Genomic DNA, 22,236 nt, shown 5'->3' on the forward strand with positions numbered 1-22,236 from the left:
TACCAACAGCTCATGAAATATTGTGGAGTCAAGACCCAATATTACCTTGTGTTTCTTTATTGTTATTTGTCTCCATCCAGAATGTTTACATTATCTTTCACATTTGTAACAATTGTGCATACACTCCTCCATTCTTCTGATTCTATATTTGCCTTAGTGAAAGAATGTCTGAAAATTTTGAAGGTGAAGAGTCAGTCATATCTAAGTGCAAGCTGTTTCAATAAAAATTCCTTCCTATGGGAAATAAAAATTTACCAAAGTACAAGTTACTGGAATGTTTTTTCATATTATTTTTAACATTCACTGTTTGATGACCTTTGCTCTTTCAAGTTCAAGAAATATCTCTAACTTTCATTCAATTATTGTAGTAGAAAACAAAATAGCAAATCAGGCTTTTCCACAAAGGAAAATGATACTTCATGGTTTGTTATAGTTATAGAAATAGCAGCAGCGTACACAAAACTTGACTAACAACCCGCCTTAATCACTAGAGGAAAATTGCCTGTTCAATACATTTTTAAACATCAATTCATAAAAATATTTTTCAAGGAAATATTCTGATTTATTCAACTGTGTCAGGCCTGCTAATTTGCTACCTATACAAGAGCATCACAGATAATTTACTGAAAAAAACAAATGTTTGGAGAGTTCATGTCATCAAAGGAAAGAGGAGAATATTTATAATTTAAAACTGCAGTGCACAGGTATGATTTAAAAAAATCATGTCAGCACTGGAGCAACTGTTAGTAATGCAGCAGCCTGATGTGGTGTGGTGGTTCTTATCCATCAGCCTTCTGAAAAAGGAGGAATAACTTATATTTTCCATCAGGATTTAAAATAAAATTTTGGTAACAATTCTTCATACAAACAAAATAGAAAACAGTAACACACATCATATCTATTTTAAAACCACAATACCCATAGCAAATTCAACCTAAGAATATCTCAATTTTCAGACGAATGTTTGCCCATTGTTTATACAGAAAGAATCCCCATTTTGTATACAGAAAGAATCTTCGTTTTGAAAATATGTCTGAAAAGGGTACATACCATAAGTGGAACACAATTACTGTGCTAGTCTGACAATGGAAACTCAATTTCAAACAAGTAACTGACTCAGTAGGACTGTTCAGAACTGTCCAATGAGAAAAGTACTTGTTCTTTATGTGCGAACACTGGTGACAAGGTCAGCAACAAACATTAAGAACGATGTTTTCGTGTGTACCTCTATCAACCTCAGCCAATTTAGGAGATTCTTCCTGGAATTCAGTAATATTTACTTCTAGTAACTGCACATTTCATCATAAATATAGCGTACATTTTAACATTGTCTATTTTTTACATGAAGCTTTAGTAATACCAGGTGGAGAAATCTGACACCTGTTCAGAGGTTTTGACTTATGTACTGACAATTTCCAGTGCCTTCTGCATTAAAGTGCTTTTTGATTCACTTATAGGCATAGCAAAATTAGTCGATTTCCATGCTTCTTGTGTTGCAACATTATTAAAGCAGTAACAGTTATATAGGCTGTTTCTGTAAACTACTCAACAAATTCTGTGTGAATAAGTGGACTTAGGTAAGAGTACATCACACATTTCTCACTGTTTATTATCTCAAGTGCCCAGCTACATTCAAATGAGAAACAAACATCAGTACCTCATACATTATCTGCCAGTGTCATGTTAAGTCCAACAGAATATTTGTAACATAATCAAAAATTAACTGTCAGTCCAGATAAAAAACTACATTGTTATATTTAGCATTACAACAATTGTTTCTGAAGATATACACAAATACAGATGATAATTGTAAAATTTTTCTATTACTCAAAGGCTGATAGTAGATAATCATGAAATGTCAGCTCCATGTTGCCATAGCAAGCCTTTCATTTGTAAATTTGGAACATAGGCATTGGTGCTCTGCATCTGGAGTTTATGCTTACTAAAATTTCTTGGTTCATTTAGTTCCATGAAAGTCTGGCAAATGTCAATATGTCACTTTGAAAGTGGGAGCAATTGCATTCAGTGTCATTGAAGCTCATTTAAGCACCCTGTGCTTCAATGGCCTGACTGTCCACTCCAGTCTGGATGCACATTGGAAGCAAAGTCTTACAACTAAACCATCACATTACTTTCTATAACCTGAGATGTACCACTTTAGGATGCACATTACAGTGTATTCATCAGATTGTTGCAAGTTTAGTAATTGATATAACGGTCTTTTACCTTTACGATTACTGTGATTTATTGGTAATGCTTAGAAAATGCAGTAGGTATGCTAAAGATACTGCTTACACTATGCTTGTCTACCTTCTTCTGGAGTATTGCTGTACAGTGAGATCTGCATCAGATAGGAGTTATGGTGGGTATTCAAAACGTTCAGAGACAGGCACCTCATTTTGTATCATCGCGAAATATGGGGGTGTGCCATGGATATGATATGCGAATTGGAATGGCAATCATTAAAACAAAAGCTTTCTTGTTGCGGAAGGATCTTCTCATGAAATTCCAATCACCAACTTTCTGTTCAGTGTGTGAAAATATTTTGTTGGCACCCACCTAAATAGGGAGAAATAATCATCATAACAAGGTACGATGAAACAGAGCTCACATGGAAAGGTTAAAGTGTTTGTTTTTCCTGTGCATTGTTCAAGAGTGGAATGGTAGAGAAATAGCTTGAAGGTTTGATGAACAGTGCCAGTCATTTAATTGGCAATTGCTAAGTAATGATGCAGATGTAGATGAATAATTTGAAATAACACTACACTGCACACAAATTCTACAATGTGCTGCTGTCTGGTAAAAATCACTTTCAGAATAGTCCTATTAATAACTCACCTCATGAGTGAAAAGGCATACCAATTAGGTTCATTTCTGTGGAATCCTCCATCCATGCAGTTCTTTGATGGCCATAAATTAAACTAAAAGTTTTTCAATGTCCATTGCACACAACAGGCAAGTCGTACAACTTCACTTATAAATTCCAGCGTAATGAGGTGTGATTGCCAGTTGCATGTATACACACACAGATGTACTACTGATTTGTTTGCAGTGTGATGCTTCCACTATTATGCTCATGTTGGCACTGTTGACACAATGCTATGCAACTCAGTGGCATCAAACGACTTTGCTTCCAATGTGCACCCTAATTACCGGATCATCACTCACCATTACATGTGCCCAAAGGATATATTTTGATTTTAATCAGCTCTTAATATGTTGTAGTGCAGAACAAAATAAGACACAACTGTCTTTTTATATGTGTCTATGTGGTCCTTAAGTGGGTGAAAACATCCCCTTGAAAAAAATTAAATTTAATATTTCTGAATGAATACTGTTGAAATGGGAACAGGAATAAAAAATTAACTTCAAATAAAAGTTCTTTGTTTTTAATGTGTTTTGCAACAGTGTACCCAGATATCTTTTTCTTTCTTTTTTAATCCCATCCCCCCTACACTATTTTTTTTTTCATTTGTACTTTTGACTAGCTGCAAAATATATACCACTGTTAATACCATGTCCAATCATATATGATGAAGTAGAAAGTCTTTCCCAGATAAATATATTCTAAATGTATATTATGCATATATTATTTTATTTTTGTGGAATATAAAATATCTGCGTTTTCTTTTTACATTTGGTGTATTTCTTTCTTTTCTTTTTTTTTTTTTTTTTTTTTAGTATGTTATAATTGTTCAGATTTCATCATATTAATTTGAAATTGATTGTAGCTTATTGTTGGAACATTATTTTAAATGTGAACAATAATAAGGTAGTGTAGAATTGGCCGAGTCAATGCAATGACAGTTTTTAAACCAAAAATGAACAGGTGTGTCACATTTACATGATTTCTGTTCAGTGTAACCACTCTTGCACCATGCATATTTTAAAAGGTTGACGAATCTGGCAGAAGAAATCTGATTGCGAATGAGAGACTGAATTTTTAGAACATTACTTCTTAAATGCAATTTAACATAGTTATTATATAATATAATTACACAAAAAAGTGTTTCCACAGCCAATATGTATACACCTCTAACGGCTGAATCATGTTGGTCGTTCCAGCAGGAATCATCAAAATATTCACCTCTTCTTTATGTATATCAATGGAATTAAATATTTTTTTCATTTTGCCTGTTCCACCAATCTAAACATGTCAGATTTTTCATTTGTATTAGGTATATAAACCTGTTCAGACCATTTCCTTATGAGTTTCAATGTCAATTTACCAGACGTATAGATTAACAGAAGGATATTGTCTATTTTGTATATATCTTTTTCAAATTTTGGTCTGAACTCTTCATTTTCTTTCAAAACTGTGCACAAGGAGGTCATTATATTTCTGTTTGCACATATAATGGGCTATATTCATAAGCTTTTGCACTCGATTCTTCTTTATTTGCTATTTGTGCTTGAATGGCAAATTAATTGATTTTCCTTGAAACAACTCTATCTTACTTTAAAATTATGAATCTGTTTTAAGAAAGCCTTGAACAAATGCTGTGATAAATTAGAATCATCCCTTACCTGTAAAGCCCACCTCGTTACTTCCAGATCAAGTATCGATACTGATTTACCCAGGGCAAATTGAAATTTCTTTAATACGTACTTGGAAATTTCTAATAAATTTCATTTCTTGCTCCGCTTTCAGCAATTAATGCTCCCATTTATATAGATCTTCTTTCTTTGAGACCTTATATATATATGCATATTTATATATACCAAACGAAAGTGCTGGCAGGTTGATAGACACACACACAAACATACACACAAAATTAAGCTTTCGAAACCAATGGTTGCTTCATCAGGACAGAGAGAAGGAGAGGGCAAGACGAGAGGATGTGGGTTTTAAGGGAGAGAGTAAGGAGTCATTCCAATTCCGGGAGCAGAAAGACTTACCTGGGGGAATGGGGGAAAAAAGGACGGGTATACACACACACACACACACACACACACACACACACACACACACACACACACACACAGATGTCCTACACTCGTACTCTCTGCTGGAAATATCACTTTGCCATGGAGAAGAATGATCCTAACCCTACTCCTAATGATACAACTCCCCAAGACACTATCCAAATTGAACCCTGCCTGGAACAGTTCCGTCCTCCGTCACAGCGGGACCCACCTCCTCTTCCTCAAAATCACCTTCTCCAAACCTTCCAGGAATTTCTGGCTTCCAGCCTTGCCTCTCAATCCTTCTTAAAGAAACCTTAATCCTACTCCCAACATCACCACTGCTGAAGCCCAGGCTACCCGTGATCTTATATATATAAAAAAATGTCTGCTTGTGTCTTTGTATGTGCGGATGGATGTGTGTGTGTGTGTGCGAGTGTATACCTGTCCTTTTTTCCCCCAAGGTAAGTCTTTCTGCACCCAGGATTGGAATGACTCCTTACCCTCTCCCTTAAAACCTACATCCTTTCGTCTTTCCCTCTTTCCTGATGAAGCAACCATTGGTTGCGAAAGCTTGAATTTTTTTGTGTATGTCTGTGTGTCTATCAACCTGTCAGCGCTTTCGTTTGGTAAGTCACATCATCTTTGTTTTTAGATATATTTTTCCCACGTGGAATGTTTCCCTATATATTAAAAACAAAGATTCCAAGACTTACCAAGCGGGAAAGCGCCGGCAGACAGGCACAATGAACAAAACACACACACAGAATTACTAGCTTTCGCAACCGATGGTTGCTTCTTCAGGAAGGAGAGGGAAAGACGAAAGGATGTGGTTTTTAAGGGAGAGGGTAAGGAGTCATTCCAATCCCGGGAGCGGAAAGACTTCCCTTAGGGGGAAAAAAAGGACAGATGTACACTCGCGCGCGGGCACACACACACACACACACACACACACACACACACACACACACACACACACGCCTTGGAATCTTTGTTTTTAATATATTTTTCCCATGTGGAAGTTTCTTTCTATTATATATATATATATATATATATATATATATATATATATATATATATATATATATATATATATATATATATAAATAAAGTTGTTAAAAACAAAGATTCCAAGACTTACCAAGCGGGAAAGCGCCGGCAGACAGGCACATGAACAAAACACACAAACACACACACAGAATTACGAGCTTTCGCAACTGGCAGTTGCTTCGTCAGGAAAGAGGGAAGGAGAGGGAAAAATGAAAGGATGTGGGTTTTAAGGGAGAGGGTAAGGAGTCATTCCAATCCCGGGAGCGGAAAGACTTCCCTTAGGGGAAAAAAAGGACAGGTGTACACTCGCACACACACACACATATCCATCCGCACATACACAGACACAAGCAGACATATTTAAAGGCAAAGAGTTAAGGGCAGAGATGTCAGTCGAGGCGGAAGTACAGAGGCAAAGAAGTTGTTGAAAGACAGGTGAGGTATGAGCGGCGGCAACTTGAAATTAGCGGAGGTTGAGGCCTGGCGGATATCGAGAAGAGAGGATATACTGAAGGGCGAGTTCCCATCTCCGGAGTTCGGATAGGTTGGTGTTGGTGGGAAGTATCCAGATAACTCGGACGGTGTAACACTGTGCCAAGATGTGCTGGCCGTGCATCAAGGCATGTTTAGCCACAGGGTGATCCTCTACCCTCTCCCTTAAAACCCACATCCTTTCATTTTTCCCTCTCCTTCCCTCTTTCCTGACGAAGCAACTGCCAGTTGCGAAAGCTCGTAATTCTGTGTGTGTGTTTGTGTGTTTTGTTCATGTGCCTGTCTGCCGGCGCTTTCCCGCTTGGTAAGTCTTGGAATCTTTGTTTTTAATATATTTTTCCCATGTGGAAGTTTCTTTCTGTTTTATAAAAATAAAGTTGATGTGACTTACCAAACAAAAGTGCTGACAGGCCGATAGATACACAAACACAAACATACACACAAAATTCAAGCTTTCGCAACCCACGGTTGCTTCGTCAGGAAAGAGGGAAGGATGTGGGTTTTAAGGGAGAGGGTAAGGAGTCATTCCAATCCCGCGAGCGGAAAGACTTACCTTAGTGGGAAAAAAGGACAGGTATACACTCGCACACACACACACACATATCCATCCACACATCTATAGACACAAGCACACATATTTAAAGGCAAAAAAGTCACGTCAACTTTGTGTATATATATTAAAAACAAAGATTCCAAGACTTACCAAGCGGGAAAGCGCCGGTAGACAGGCACAATAAAATAACACACAAACACAAACACACAAACACACACACACACACACACACACACACACACACAAAATTACGAGCTTTCGCAACCGGCGGTTGCTTTGTCAGGAAAGAGGGAAGGAAAAGGAAAGATGAAAGGATGTGGGTTTTAAGGGAGAGGGTAAGGAGTCATTCCAATCCCGGGAGCGGAAAGACTTACCTTAGGGGGAAAAAAGGATAGGTGTATACTCGTGCGCACACACACATATCCATCCATACACATGCCCATTGGTATATGTATGTCTTTCCGCTCCCGGGATTGGAATGACTCCTTACCCTCTCCCTTAAAATCCACATCCTTTCATCTTTCCTTTTCCTTCCCTCTTTCCTGATGAAGCAACCGCCGGTTGCGAAAGCTCGAAATTCTGTGTGTGTGTTTTATTTATTGTGCCTATCTACCGCCGCTTTCCCGCTTGATAAGTCTTGGAATCTTTGTTTTATAATGCTATATGTTACATCTGGTCTACACTACAACATATTAATAGCCGATCAAAAAGCTAAGTGTGTTCCTTACGTTGGTCTACACGTTAGTCAATGATATACTGTAATTAATTATAATTACAATTCTAAATTTGGAGATAATTTTATTTCTGTTGATTTTCTAATTTGTTAGGTGGCAACTTTCATGTAAGTAAATTTTAATCAATGAAGTAGATAATGTCATAAAAAAAAACATAATTACATGAACAAACGTTATAAAAGTTGGGAGTAACTTCACAAAATTTGCTAGTTAGTTACTTTTCCTGATTTTTTTTATAACTATTTCCAATTCTCATTGCTGTTTAAAAATAGCTTTCTTTTCTTATGGATCATTAAGATGTCATGATTAAATGCACCATGATGGAATATACTCCTACAGTGTAACTAAACTGATGTGAGGATAGTCCCATCAGCTGTGAGTTAGTATATCAGAAGCAACACGAGCCTGGACACATAAAGAGCTACAACGGAACCTCGCTTAATGAGCACCTCCCATAATGTGCAATTCGAGTAATGAGCAAAAACAAATTGTAAAAAATGACTTGTTAGCAAGCAATGTTCCGCACAATGAGTGGCAATGATTTAGTGTGACATCACCCGCCATTATTGCTCAGAGGGGGAAACATTCAACAATATGGACACTTTTCAATGTCGGCATTGGCATTTTAACAATGTCTATAGTATGTACTGCAGTCTGAGTTTAGAACTCTTTCTGCTACCATCTCAGTGCAGCTTGTGATCGCACATTTTTCTTAACTCATATGCACAGTGTTTTTGTGTGTGCAAATTTTAATCTCCTTCACAGAAATCTCCCTAAAGATAAAGCCCCAAGAAGAAGACCATAAGAGAAAGAAAATTATCTTAGAAATGAAACATCAAATCATTGAAAAATATGAGCTTGGTGTGAACATTGCTGATTTAGCAAGCACATATAATTTATCTACATCAACTATTTGCAATGTCCTCAAGAACAAGGACAAGATTAAGGGCATAGATCCTTCAAAGGGAGTGACAAGAATATCTAAACAATGGTTTCATATTCTGGATGATGACATAAGGTTGCTCCTTACATGGATAAATGAAAAGCATTTGCAAGGTGACATTAGTAATGAGAACATCATTTGTGAGAAGGCAAGAATGATTTTTGCCAACCTCATGAAGATGACATCATGATCATCAGCAGCTGAAGAATTGTTTAAGGGAAGCCGTAAGTGGTTTGAGAAGTTTAAAAGGAGAACTGACATCCACAGTGTTGTAAGGCACGGTGAAGCAGCCAACTCTGACACAAAGACAGTAGAGAACTTCATCAGCAGCTTCACGAGGCTCATTCTGAGGGTTATCTGCCGCAGCGGCTTTTTAATTGCAATGAGACGGTCTATTCTGGAAAAACATAGCAGAGTACCTTTATCACAGCAGAGGAGAATGCATTGCAATGAAAGACCACCTCACACTGCTATTTGGTGCCAATGAAAGTGGAGATTTGAAAATTAAACTGTTGCTTGTTTGCCATTCAAAACTCCACAGGCTTTCAAGAAATGTAAGGTCCAGAAGAGCAGGTTAAATGCGATATGGAGGTCTAACAATAAGGCTTGGGTGACACATGATCTATTTTGCGATTAGATCAATGAAGTGTTTGGTCCTTCGGTGAAAAAATATTTGCCCATGATGAATCTGCTATTCCATGTCTAGCTTGTTACGGACAACGATCCTGGCCATTCTCCAGGCCTCCTCCCCAAATTTCAATTCATCAAGATCCAATTTCTGCTTCCCAACCCCCCTTTTACCCCAGCTTATGGGCCAGCAGATTATTTCTAACTTTACGAAGCTCTACACTAAAGCACTCTTCAAGCATTGCTTTGAGTTGGCTAAAGTTCAAAATGGCTCTGAGCACTATGGAACTTAACATCTGAGGTCATCATTCCCCTAGAACTTAGAACTACTTAAACCTAACTAACCTAAGGACATCACACACATCCATGCCCGAGGCAGGATTCAAACCTGCGACCGTAGTAGTTGCGTGGTTCCAGACTGTAGCGCCTAGAACCACTCGGCCACTCTGGCCAGCTGAGTTGGCTAAAGCTACTAACCTCGCTCTCGGAGGATTTTAGGAATAACACTTCAACACTGTTGTCTGCATCAGATGGTTGAAAAGGTGTGAGAAAGGGTTACCAAGAGCAATGAAAGACCATCTCACACTGCTATTTGGTGCCAATGAAAGTGGAGATTTGAAAATTAAACTGTTACTTGTTTGCCACTCAGAAACTCCACTGCTGCTTGGAAGAAACCTGCCACTGGAGTGTATTGTTGAATATGACTGAGGTATTTGAGACAGTACCTGTTGTGCCTCTAGTCAACGGGATTGTGTCTTTGGCCAAGAGCACAGGACTAGAGGTGGATAACAATGATATTAATGAGCTTATGGAATATCACAGCCAAGAAATGACTACCGAAGAGCTTATGGAGTTGCTGCGTATTCTACTGCAGGAAGTTGGGCAGAGTAATTCGGAGGAGGAGGAGGAGGAGGAGGAAGCGCTACAGCGAAGCAGCAATCTTCTGGCACAATAATAGAAGCTTTGAAAGCATGGGAATTGGTTGCATTCTTCATTGAAAATCACCACCCCAAGAAAGCAGTGACTAGGCGCACTATAAATTTAATTGACGATAATGCTGTGTCTCATTTTTGCCAAGTGTTGAAGTATCGGCAGAAACAAATGGATATAAATAGCTTCCTAGTAAAAACGAATTATGCATCGTGACTAATAAAATACATAATATTGTATGTATAATTTTCTTTGGATAAATGGCATGAGTAAGATAAACTTTTAATACTTTTTCTGCATGGAATGCGTTCTTGTATTTTAAATTAATTTATATGGGTTAAATTGTTTCACGTAACAAGTGTTTTGTACTATGAGAGCAAGTCTGCAACAAATTATGCTCGGTATGCAAGGATCCACTGTACTACTGTATGACAGTCACACTGGATTGGGTGGCCTCACCCAACCATCCCCTCCCGCCCCACCACCACCACCTCATTCAACCACAGCCTTCCTACTCTGATCAGTAAAAGTGAGCATAATCTCCAATCTGCAGAATTCTAACAGGAATACAAAACTTTACTTATAGTCCACTGAAATTAATATAATTGTTCTGTTTTGTTTACTGTACCGCATTTAGATGTGTACATGGTTTTGCAAAAATCTTTATTTGGATTTCTGAAACATTCAGTCTAGCCACTTTATAAATTTTGTGTTACTTCTGGAGGTGGGGGAAGCTAACTCTAAAGAAGAATTTTCGATATTAAATAGCTGCCCCTCTCAACCTCAGCATGATGCAACAATCTAGAAGACTATATGACATAGTTAATTCCCCATTCTCCCCCTTCTAATTTCTCCACAACTGCATTTTTATTAGAAACAATTCAAACAGGGCTCTGTATCAAAGAGTGTTGCACTTTTATCATTGCTTCAAATCAACTTCAATAACATCAAATAAATATTCCAACAAACAGTATTTTCTAGTGTTGTATATTTGTACATTTTATGGCACTTGTATAAACATGAGAACTGCGAACACGACTGTGATTAGTTAACACTTGTTTCACCTCATTTTAGAACCAATTATCCTTTTGTAGCATGATCAAATAACTTAATGCAACAAAAAATTACAAATAATTTCATTATTACACAGTAATAGCTGTAAACAACATAATATTTCATTTATTCATTGTTTTTCTGAACTAATTTATTTTTCAAAATCACCATCAAAATAACACTTTACAGCTTCAATTTAAAAATCTGTATTCACAAGGGCTTATAATGATAAAACAATATTTTCTTAAAGAAGTTTAAAAGCCAGTATCAATCACTCACAGCACAAATGCGGATATTTGTCTGTGTGTGTGTGTGTGTGTGTGTGTGTGTGTGTGTGTGTGTGTGTGTGTAAGGGGGGGGGGGGCTGCTGAATGCAGTATGTTGTTCTTTATTGATGGTGGAGAGGAATTCTAATGCGGATGATGTTCTTTTTTGGAGGTGGAGAGGTATTCTTCGATGCAGCAGCCAATTGTGGAAACTGTGGACACCTTTAGCTACACTCAAATTCTAGTACTTCCCGTTTGCGTTCCCAGTCGCGCAACACAAGGTAACAGTTGTTATGGAATTTTTGTGCCTTTTACCTTTTGATGGTTCAATGACGACATTTGGGGTGAGAATGACGTTTTACCTTTTATGCCAGATGATGGAATTTCAAGCATTCCAAAACACAATAAAAGATTGTGGATCCAGCAACTGTCCTACAGTTTTTTCACTTTTCAAATTTAGAACAAAAGAAACAGTACTAAAACCACTCTCTGCCAGTGGGCATCAAAAGGAATTTATTCCAAAGTCTTTTGAATAAGAATATGTTAAAATTTCTCTGGATTGTGCAAAGGGCACTGGACCATTATTAATGTCTTAAATTCAAGGTATTCAGATGTCCGTTTCAAAATACTGATGTATTCTTATGGCAGTGACACTGCTGGCTGGGTTACATGCTGTCACTTATAAGGTGTACTCAAAGTGTGTCAGAATAGAAAAATGATCAAAATATTTTTAAAAATGAGTATTAATCTACTTTGGATGTGCATCAGCAAGTACTGCATAGTCCAACTGTAAAAGTATGTTGTACATGTCTATTTTTGAAAATTAATACTGAAAGGGTATTGAAGCTGTGTGTTGAGGAACAGAAACCGACACATATTTTAATTTCTTTTCCTGTACATAAAAAACGTGGAAGTGAACGGAACTCCGCGTAATATAGATAAATGCAACATCTAAGCACCACAAAGACTATCACAAAATGTTTCTTTCTAGATTCACATTTTTAAGATCCAGTGGAGGAACTCAATAAGAAGATAGACAGACAAATAGCTTTCCTTCAAAAAAACAGTGAAATGTTTATTCATGGGGAGTTCAAGGAACTCAAAAGAAACACGCTCTTTGAAACATCAGTGAGAAAAACACACTTCATGACGAGAAAGTAATACTTATACTAACAACTATCGCCCAGAAAGAGAGAGAGAGAGAGAGAGAGAGAGACTACAAAACTAAAGTTTGCCGCTTCCCCAAAAATTCTTGTTATTTGTCTTTCATAGTAATGTTTGTTGTATTACATGAATCAAGATTAGGCTACATTTATTATGAAAGACATCTAATTACCTCTTTATCCCACACCTGTTTTACTCTTCAAGCTACCAACAATAATTAAGTTGTCCAGGTATCTGAATATTAGTCACAACTTTCAAGCACACTGTTGGCCAGACCAGTGTTCAAATCTTTGGGGAATATGATGTTACATGTGCATTTAAAGGGGAAGATGTAATTTCAAGAGCAGGTTCAGTACAATGTCGGGACAGTTCCTCATGTTTGGCCTATGATAACATGTAATACAGTTAGCAGATTGGGTTTTTCACAACCAATCAGTTTACCATCTGCTCCACTCTATGTAACAGTCTCAATTAAATGAATTCCAAATCCATTTAATATTGCTTTTCACTAATCAATTGGATAACTTCGCATTAATGTTTTGGTTGGTTTGGGGAAGGAGACCAGACAGCGAGGTCATCGGTCGATTAGGGAAGGAAGTCGGCCGTGCCCTCTGAAAGGAACCATCCCGGCATTTGTCTATTAATGTTTTGTCAAATATAAATCACAATTCACTTATCACAGAAATTCTTGAACATTTTATGAGGAGTGAAATGAATATTATAAGCCTTTTTTTCCATTTTATCAATTAGTTACATACTGCAGTCTCTTAAGCCAATTTAGCAACTATTTTCAAAATTGCATAACTATAAAAATATCGATACTTCATCATTACGTATTTTCCTTTGAATGACCATCTACCTTACACTTTCTCCTCCCCGATTTCTTTCTCCTTCGAAAGCTATTTCAAACATTTCCATATTATAGACATTTGACCAACATTCTATTTTGATTAAACAATATCATGTGTATTTAACAATTTTCAGCAAACTACTAACATGAGGTTGTCAAGAAATGCAAAACTGATTTCACAGAACACTCAAGTGTAAACACTGAGTTTCAGGAACATTTGTAATAAATATAGGAGTGCCAGATTGTGTACTAAGAGAATGGTGGTACATGTTTTTCCTGCAGTTTTCAATAAGCTTACATTTATCTGTTTCAAATGCATACTATTTTAGTAACATACTGAAAAATTCTGTGGGAGAATTCTTCCAGTCAGAATAAAAAACTAATATTCATAAACAATAACTTAAAGTATTCTTCCAACATACACATTAAAATAAGTAGGAACAAAACAAATAAAGTTTGCACACAAACTATTACATCCTCTATGAAGACATACACACAAATGTTCCACCAGTAAGGTATAAAGTATCACCCACAAATCCACTTCACAATGGAAACAGAAAAAAACAATGCACTAAATTTCTTGGATCTTACAATCACAAGAAACAACCACCAGCATTAATTCTCCATCTACAGAAAACCCACATCCACAAGTACTGTTATCCACAGTTCATCCAACCACCCGACAGTGCATAAATATGCCAGATTTACACACATGCTCCACAGGATAAACAGAACACCTCTTAAACCAGAAAACTACACAGAGGAACTAAATCGAATCAAACAAATTGCTGTTGAAAATGGCTACAAAACAGACATCATAAAGTAAATCAACAACAAGGTAAAAATGAAATATAAAAATAGCGGCCAACCACTCAAGAGCGCAATCAAAGGACCTGAAAACCCAGAGGCAGTACACACAGACAACGCACACACCACACCAGGAAAAAGAGACAGATAGTACACACTAAAATACAATAAAAAAATTGGAAACATCTTGAAAAACCAAGGAATCCCAATAACAATCAGAACAAAAATGCAGTTCAGGAAAGGCTATGACCAGACAAAAAAATTTCACACATTCCCGAAAGAACCACTTCCCCATCACACACAGAGATAAATGTGGAAGAGAAGTTGTAGCTCCTGCTACAGTTTTCAAAGCCCTCTCGCAACATGCGATACATCTCTCACAACGCGCGCGAACAAGATGGCATAATGTTCTTGATCATAAACAAAGTGTGAAAGTTTTGTTTTTCTGTATATAGAATAAATAACAGATCAGTACACACCAAAACTGTATTCCACAACACTACCACATCCCCAAGTGTATAATGCTGACATACTAAGTTCACCTTTAAGTATTTGTTTGCTAACAGCCGCTCATACAGTTGCAGATAACATGATGCATGCTGAGAAAAAACGGAAACAGAAAAAAGCACAGAAAATATGCTGCAAACAGCGACAATAATTCTTAAAAACATGCCATAACATGGAATAAATAAGGTAGTATGAAAATATCCATAGAAAACTGTATTTCAAAAAATGAACAGTAAAAATGTACTAATGTGTTTGTATAACTATGCTATTTTCTGCCTGTTTTAGAGTAAAAGAACCCACTAATGATGATGATATTTGTTGCTGAAACTAGTTTGGGAAATAAATAAGTAAATAAATAACAAGGTGTTTTGCATCAAGGCAGACTCATAATTCTGATATTATTGTTTTTCTATGCAAACACAGAACAAATGGTAGAGTTCCAAGATATACTTATGAAGTATCATACCAAAATGAAAATACATGAATAAAAAAACTTGCTGTTAAAAACAAAAACTCTTTTAAAACCGAAAAATAAGAACCAACCTACTACTGTTTCATCTTGTTGTTTAGGAAACAATATCCAAAAGGATACTATTCACACCATTGGTGGCTGCATAAAACACACACAAAATTAATTACTGGCCTAACATTAAAAAAAAAAGTAAAGGAAAAGGAAACCACAGTAATGACCTTGCTGCAGCAAAGCAAATACCTTACACATTACATGTGCATGTACATTCACGTGTGCAAGTGTGGGACATAAATGTAGAACATGACAGTATAAACCACTGTGTGAAGAGCTACACAAATTTGTCCACACAATATTTGGTGCATCACAATTATCATTCATAGTCAGAACACCACTTCCGAAATAAAGTGATTCTTGTGTTTACATACACATCACAACCTCTGACTGGACTTGTCCAATCACTGGAATACAAACTGTTCTACGATACATAATGAAATGTATGGAAATTTTTGATATCTGACTTTAGTAATTTAGACATTTCATTTAATCAGTGCATGCAACAAATAAATAAATAAATGACACCATTTCCCCCATTCCTTTGTTCACAATGGAGCTGAATGTAACTGTTACCACAAATTGGTTAATTGTGACCTTTGCCAACTGAAACAATTGTATGTACATTACTGCGCAAACATAATAATTTGCAATAAAATGTAATACTAAAATTAACTTTTTAAAATGTAATTTAATTTGCAAATTAGCACCAAGTTACAGTGAAGACAAGTCTCTCTCCAGCCACAATAAAATACAACACTTGCCCTATCTATAAACGCACTAGTTACTCAAATGCATATGTCGTACATTCAATACACTTACAAAACTGCTTCATACAGCAAATTATTTGATACATTTTCTACCAGATACATGTTTTTTACTGTAATTGAAGTTACTCACATATGAGTAAACTTTACAACAATGTTTACCTTTTGTGTTTTGATTCCTCTGTAGTGAGAACATCAAGCTTTCTTCCAACTTCCATGAAATTGGCTTTTATGATATCAACAGAGAAAATGAAAACCTATACTCTCAAGCCAATGACAATTTATTGTTTTAAATTCAAAAATTAAACTCTTCCAAAATATATACATAGTTGGCCTCTTGTTCAGTTATCTGTATTTACAAATTTACATATATTATCTATGTACAGTGATATCTTCAAGGTACAGCTCTGCTCACATAATAGTTATGACAGTTTCACTTGGAAAAATAATAATAATCTTTACACACATTTCTGCCGCCACAACAATACAAAATGTTACATGGTGGTCCAAATGTCCTTTAAACAGCAGGCAGAGAGAGAGAGAGAGAGGGAGGGAGGGAGGGAGAGGGAGGGAGAGAGAGGGAGAGAGAGAGAGACCGACCCTCACAACTCAAAAATATAAGTTTTACATTTACAAAAGCTGATAAGACATTTATTATATCTATAATTATCACTACCTTGGAAGTGTCATAACTATATTAACTCTAAAAGCCACATAATGTCTATGACATCACTTACTGTATTTTAATTTCATATTTGCATACAATATATCTTATTAACACAGCCAATGGTTTGTTCACAAAATTCACATTCTCAACGAAGAAAAGTTTAATGTAATGATTTGCTGTAAACTTTGCTTGAGAGCTATGCTTTACAATTATCAGTAACACTATAATAAACATATCACATTAGGCCATTAATATGTAGTCTGCATTGCAAGAAACATTTACTGACATAATAAAACTTTTTTAGTATCAGGCCTTTGTGTTGTGCAGGTTTCAATTTACTCCCTTTCTATAAAATAATGTGTTAGTTTAATATGAAATACACTTTCATAACACTAACATTGTACTTTGAGAATAAAGTTTCCCACATCTTTCTTGTATAAAATATTCTTAGTATTCTAGCTGTGTCAAATTAAAATTGAGGCAACAGGATTATCAAGCATATTTCATACAACACAGCACTTGTTTCCTAAAGCTACCTCCTCAGCTTAAACCCATTTTCTATGTATCATCACATCATTGTATTACAGCACAATTACACAGGTCAGTAAACCAGTCATCGCAACAAAAGATTTTCAAAGCCTCATGGTCACTTCACCAAAAACTTCAAAAGTGAGGGCAGGAAACAAATAACAACAATAATAAGATCTGTACTGCACAGATTTCTAAGAAGAGCGACAGTACATTACCGGGCAACTTTGGACTTCCAATTTGCAGTCAACAGATTCACTTGAAAACAAATGACAATTATGTAAAGATATCATAAAATACTAATAAAAATACAGAATGTTACTGTTATCATTGGTCAAGTTTCCACCACAACACCACAAACATAAAAAAGAAATAAAGCAACTACAAAGTAAAAATTCACAAGTTATGATTTCTCTGGAAATGGCAGAATGTGTTGTAGTACATGAGTACTACAGCATGTAAAGATTTAAAGATAATATCCATAATGAGAAGAAGGTAATAATTTTGTATCAAGAAAAACAGACGAATAATGTGGGGAAAAGAATTAAAACATTCAATAATGTATAACATATTTTAAACAAGAAAATAACATGATACCTGTACTGTGCAACATTTTATAATTATGGCAGTGTAATTTCTCTGTTACAAGACTGTATTAGTTTTTAAAGTTTCTGAAATTTCAGAACAAACTGTTACATTATTATTATTTTCCATTGTTCTGAAGCAAATAAGGTGGCAACTAAATGTGTCCTGTGAAGAATTGCTAATCAGGCTGATTACTGTAAGAGGCTCTCTGATGTAGCAGTATAGCTTTTGACACGTGAAAACCAGAATGGTGGATAACGGCTTCCTTGCACACTGAACGAAGTAGTTGTTTCGTTGCCATTACGAAACCTCGTGAATATGGAATAGCATTCCCACACAAGCTGCACATGAACCTTCTCTTTGTAGTTCTTTATCTGCAATTTCTATCACAGAGAAAGGAAGACAGTGTTAACATCACATTATATGAGAAAAAAAAAAAAAAAAATAGCAAAAAGTGAACTGGTTAGATCATTCATTATAACAAGCTTGTTAATCCTGATTAGAAAATTGTTAATAGCAAATCATGTCAGAGAACAATATTGCTGCATGTTATGTAGTTGTGGTAGTAATAAATTACAAGATTCTCTTGTCTATACAGTCATGAAAGCTTATCTAAGTAATCATCTAAATCAGTGGCGTCCAACCTTTTGGCTTACTTGGTCCACACTGGAAGACGACGAGTATTTTTGGGGCACACATCTACATCTACGTGGATACTGCATAAGCTGCCATATGATGCATGGCGGAGGGTTATCCTGTACCACTACTTGACATTTCCCCCCTGTTCCACTCACAAATAGAGTGAGGAAAAAAAAGATGACTATCTGTATGTCTCAATATGAGCCATAATTTCTCATATCTAATATTTGTGGCCCTTACGTGTGATCTAAGTTGGCAGAAGTAGAATCGTTCGTTGACATTTCAAATTTTCTCAATAGTGTTTCTCGAAAACAGCTACAATAGTGTTTCTCGAAAACAACTACGCCTTCCCTTCAAGGATTCTGATTTGAGTTCCTGAAGCATCTCTGTAACACTTATGCACTATCTGAAACTACCGGTAACAAATCTAGCTGCTGGACTCTGAACTGCTTCGTTATCTCACTTCAATCCGAACTTGCACAGACGCCAAACACTTGAGCAGTACTCAAGAATAGATCAAACCAGTGTCCTATATTCTCTTTTACAAGCGAACCACTGTTTCCTAAAATTCTCCCAATAAACTAGGTTGTCCACTTGCCTTCCCTACCTCAGTTTTCAAATGCTTGTTTCACCTCATATCGCTCTGCAATGTTATGCCCAGATATTTAAACGACAGGCCGTGTCATGCATACTGTAACCAAACATTACAGGTTTGTTCTTCAAACTCATCTCCATTAACTTGCATTTTTCAACATTTGTGTAAGTCATCTTTTATCTCCCTACAGTCACTCAACTTCAACACCTTACCGTACACATTGGCATCATCAGCGATAACTGCAGATTGCTCCTCACCCTGTCCACCAAATCATTTACATATATAGAAAACAACAGTGATCTAATCACAGTTCCCTGGGGCACTCTTGACGATACTCTTTTCTCTTATGAACACTCACCACTGAGGACAGCATACTGGGTTCTATTAATTAAGAAGTCTTTGAGCCACTCACATATCTACGAACTTAATCCACATGCTCATACTTTTGTTAACAACCTGCAATGGGGGCACAGTGTCAAATGCTTTCCGGTGACCTAGAAATATGGAATCTGTCTGTTGCCATCCATCCATAATTCTCAGTATATCATGTGAGAAAAGGGGAAGCTGAGTTTTGCACGAGCAATGCTTTCTAAAGTCATGCTGATTTGTGGACATAAGCTTCTTAATCTCAAGAAAGTTAATTATATTCAAGCTGAGAATATGTTCAAGCATTCTGCAGTGAACAGAAGTTAGGGATATTGGGCTGTAATTTCGCAGGTCCATTATTTTACCTTTCTTATACACTAGAGTCACTTGCACTTTTTTCCTGTTGCTTGGGCCTTAGTGCTGGACAAGAGATCCACGATAAACACACATAATCTACTTAACACTACCATACTGAGAAAAAAAGAGGGGGAGAGAGGGGAGTGAAGGGAGGGGGGAGAGAGGGGAGTGAAGGGAGGGGGAGTGGAGGGAGGGGGGAGGGGGGAGGGGGGAGGGAGGGGGAGGGGTGGGGGAGAGGGAGGGGGGAGGGGGAGTTGAGGGAGAGGGAGGGGGAGGGGGAGAGAGAGAGGGAGGAGAGAAGGGGATGGGGAAGGGGGAGTCTGAGGGCAGAGGGGGAGGGGGAGAGGAGGGAAAGGGAGAGGGGGTCAGATTGAAAACATTCATTTTATCATAACTTTGATAGAAGTTCAATTCTTGGATCACATTGTTACTGTTGACCACAAGAGGCCTGCAGGTTTAACATCCATGTTCTAAAATCTAAATCTTCAACAGGACCAGATGTGAACTGGGTTTCTTCTGAGAGACACACTGCCATTGATAACCATTCCTACTTCAAGCCCTCCCCTCTTTCATCCTGTTTCACATGTCCCTAAATCTCTCATCATTCCTAATTGTGATCTTCTTATTTAACATCTTGATTACCCATCACGGTTCTGAATTTTCTTTAGTTTCCCTTTTTTCTTACTGTATTACTATATTATGAATTACTCATGCCTCACTTTACTCATTATTTCTTTTCCTATAACCAAGTAGTTCTTGTCCTTACTCACTCTATAAAACTCCAAAGGGAAATCTCTCATGTATAATATTTATGATACTCTGAATAATGGAACGAGTAAAGATAATAACTCTTCATGTAGCTGGGGCTGTACATGTGCACATATGGGTACTCTGTCACTGAAAGCTCAGTGATGTTCTTAGTCTTTTTTATGTGACTATAAACAACTGAACACCTCAGATATATGGTGTATTGTACATTTACTACTTCCATCATTTATATTCCATCTAGAATATCCATTACCATACTTTTATGATAATTTGGTTAGGCAGCAGTTCAATTGCCTTAACCCAAATTCCACTCAGCATTTTGAGAGGCTTATGTAGGGAGAAAATGTTAATTTTGTAAAGGATAAGTTATATGTTAGGTTTTTCATTCATGCAACACACATGTGTTTTTCATCTAAGCATCAGTATGATGATGGTCATTGGAGAAAACTGTTTTTGAGATTTATAACTCATTTCCAAGGAAATGAAAATTATGACAGTTTGGTCAGAAGAGAGTAGCATGTACACATAACATGAACATATAAACAAAAGTGAGCCAAAAATCATGTCAGAACTGTTGGTACCCCATTATTGGCAGATCCCAAGCATGGGTGGCAGTTGTTTTCTGTATAACTACTTTTATCAGCACACATAGGCCATTCACTGAATAAATACCTCACTATTCTTAAAACTGTTCCTACCACTTCATTTTACAATTTTTGATTTATTTTTGTAATTACACAAAGACTATTCATTGCATATTATCTTACTATTCACGCACTCGCAGTTTTCATTTTAATCCTTCTCCAATTTTTTATCCCCTACAAGCTTCTGTTCATTATTTTTTATTTAAGGTATTTCTAGAATCAAACAGAAAAATCAGTACTGATATAATCCATAACATGTGAAGATGTGCATGTTTTGGTGTCACATGTCATCCAAAGATTAATGAAAAAAGTGTGAAGACACTAACTTCGAAATGGACTCATATATTACACCAAAATTTTAAAAGTAGTTGCCTTAGTCATTATGGAATGTGGAGAAACTGCTAAGCAAACCTAAGTTATGAAAGCAAGACAAAAGGTTTTTCAGTCGGTCACAGTCACAGCACTGATAATACCAGTGAAATTTTTGCACAACTACACAAGTTAATCATGAACACAATCTGCACAATCATTTTATTTCAGCTATTTTGTTGACTAATCACGTTTCATTCCATTTGAATTGATAAGCTGGGGTAACACACCATCATACAATTCTTGGTTTTGATCAGTGGAAACTCATTCACTGTTGATACAGGTTTATAAAGAATCTCACCCTTCAGTTTCAACAATTAAGAAATGGGTGGCTAAATTCAAACAAGGCAGTACTTATAAATTATAGTGTGCAGAAATCAGTTTTATTTTCTATTCTTGACACATGTAAGTCCCTGTTATTTGGGCGTTTAGTCACATTCTTTGAATACTTGAGTATTAAACAATGGAAAATCTAGGATGGAATGTAACAATATTAGAGAAGGAAAGTTGAGTATTCATAGAAATGTGACTGATGCCTGAACAACAG

The 22,236-nt window shown here is 36.6% G+C and overlaps 1 protein-coding gene across 1 annotated transcript in view; it reads right to left on the reverse strand.

Moving 5' to 3' along the window:
* Positions 1–16,075: 16,075 nt before the first annotated feature.
* LOC126342088 (F-box only protein 9) overlaps positions 16,076–22,236 on the reverse strand; it is an 82,580-nt gene continuing 76,419 nt past the window's right edge. Inside the window, exon 10 of the mRNA XM_050001825.1 lies at positions 16,076–18,334. Within this exon, the coding sequence (XP_049857782.1) occupies positions 18,143–18,334 (192 nt within the window). The 3' untranslated portion in view covers positions 16,076–18,142. The remainder of the gene's footprint in view (positions 18,335–22,236) is intronic.

The sequence above is a fragment of the Schistocerca gregaria genome, chromosome 1 (genome assembly GCF_023897955.1).
Source record: "Schistocerca gregaria isolate iqSchGreg1 chromosome 1, iqSchGreg1.2, whole genome shotgun sequence".
In the NCBI taxonomy this organism is placed as follows: Eukaryota; Metazoa; Arthropoda; class Insecta; order Orthoptera; family Acrididae; genus Schistocerca; species Schistocerca gregaria.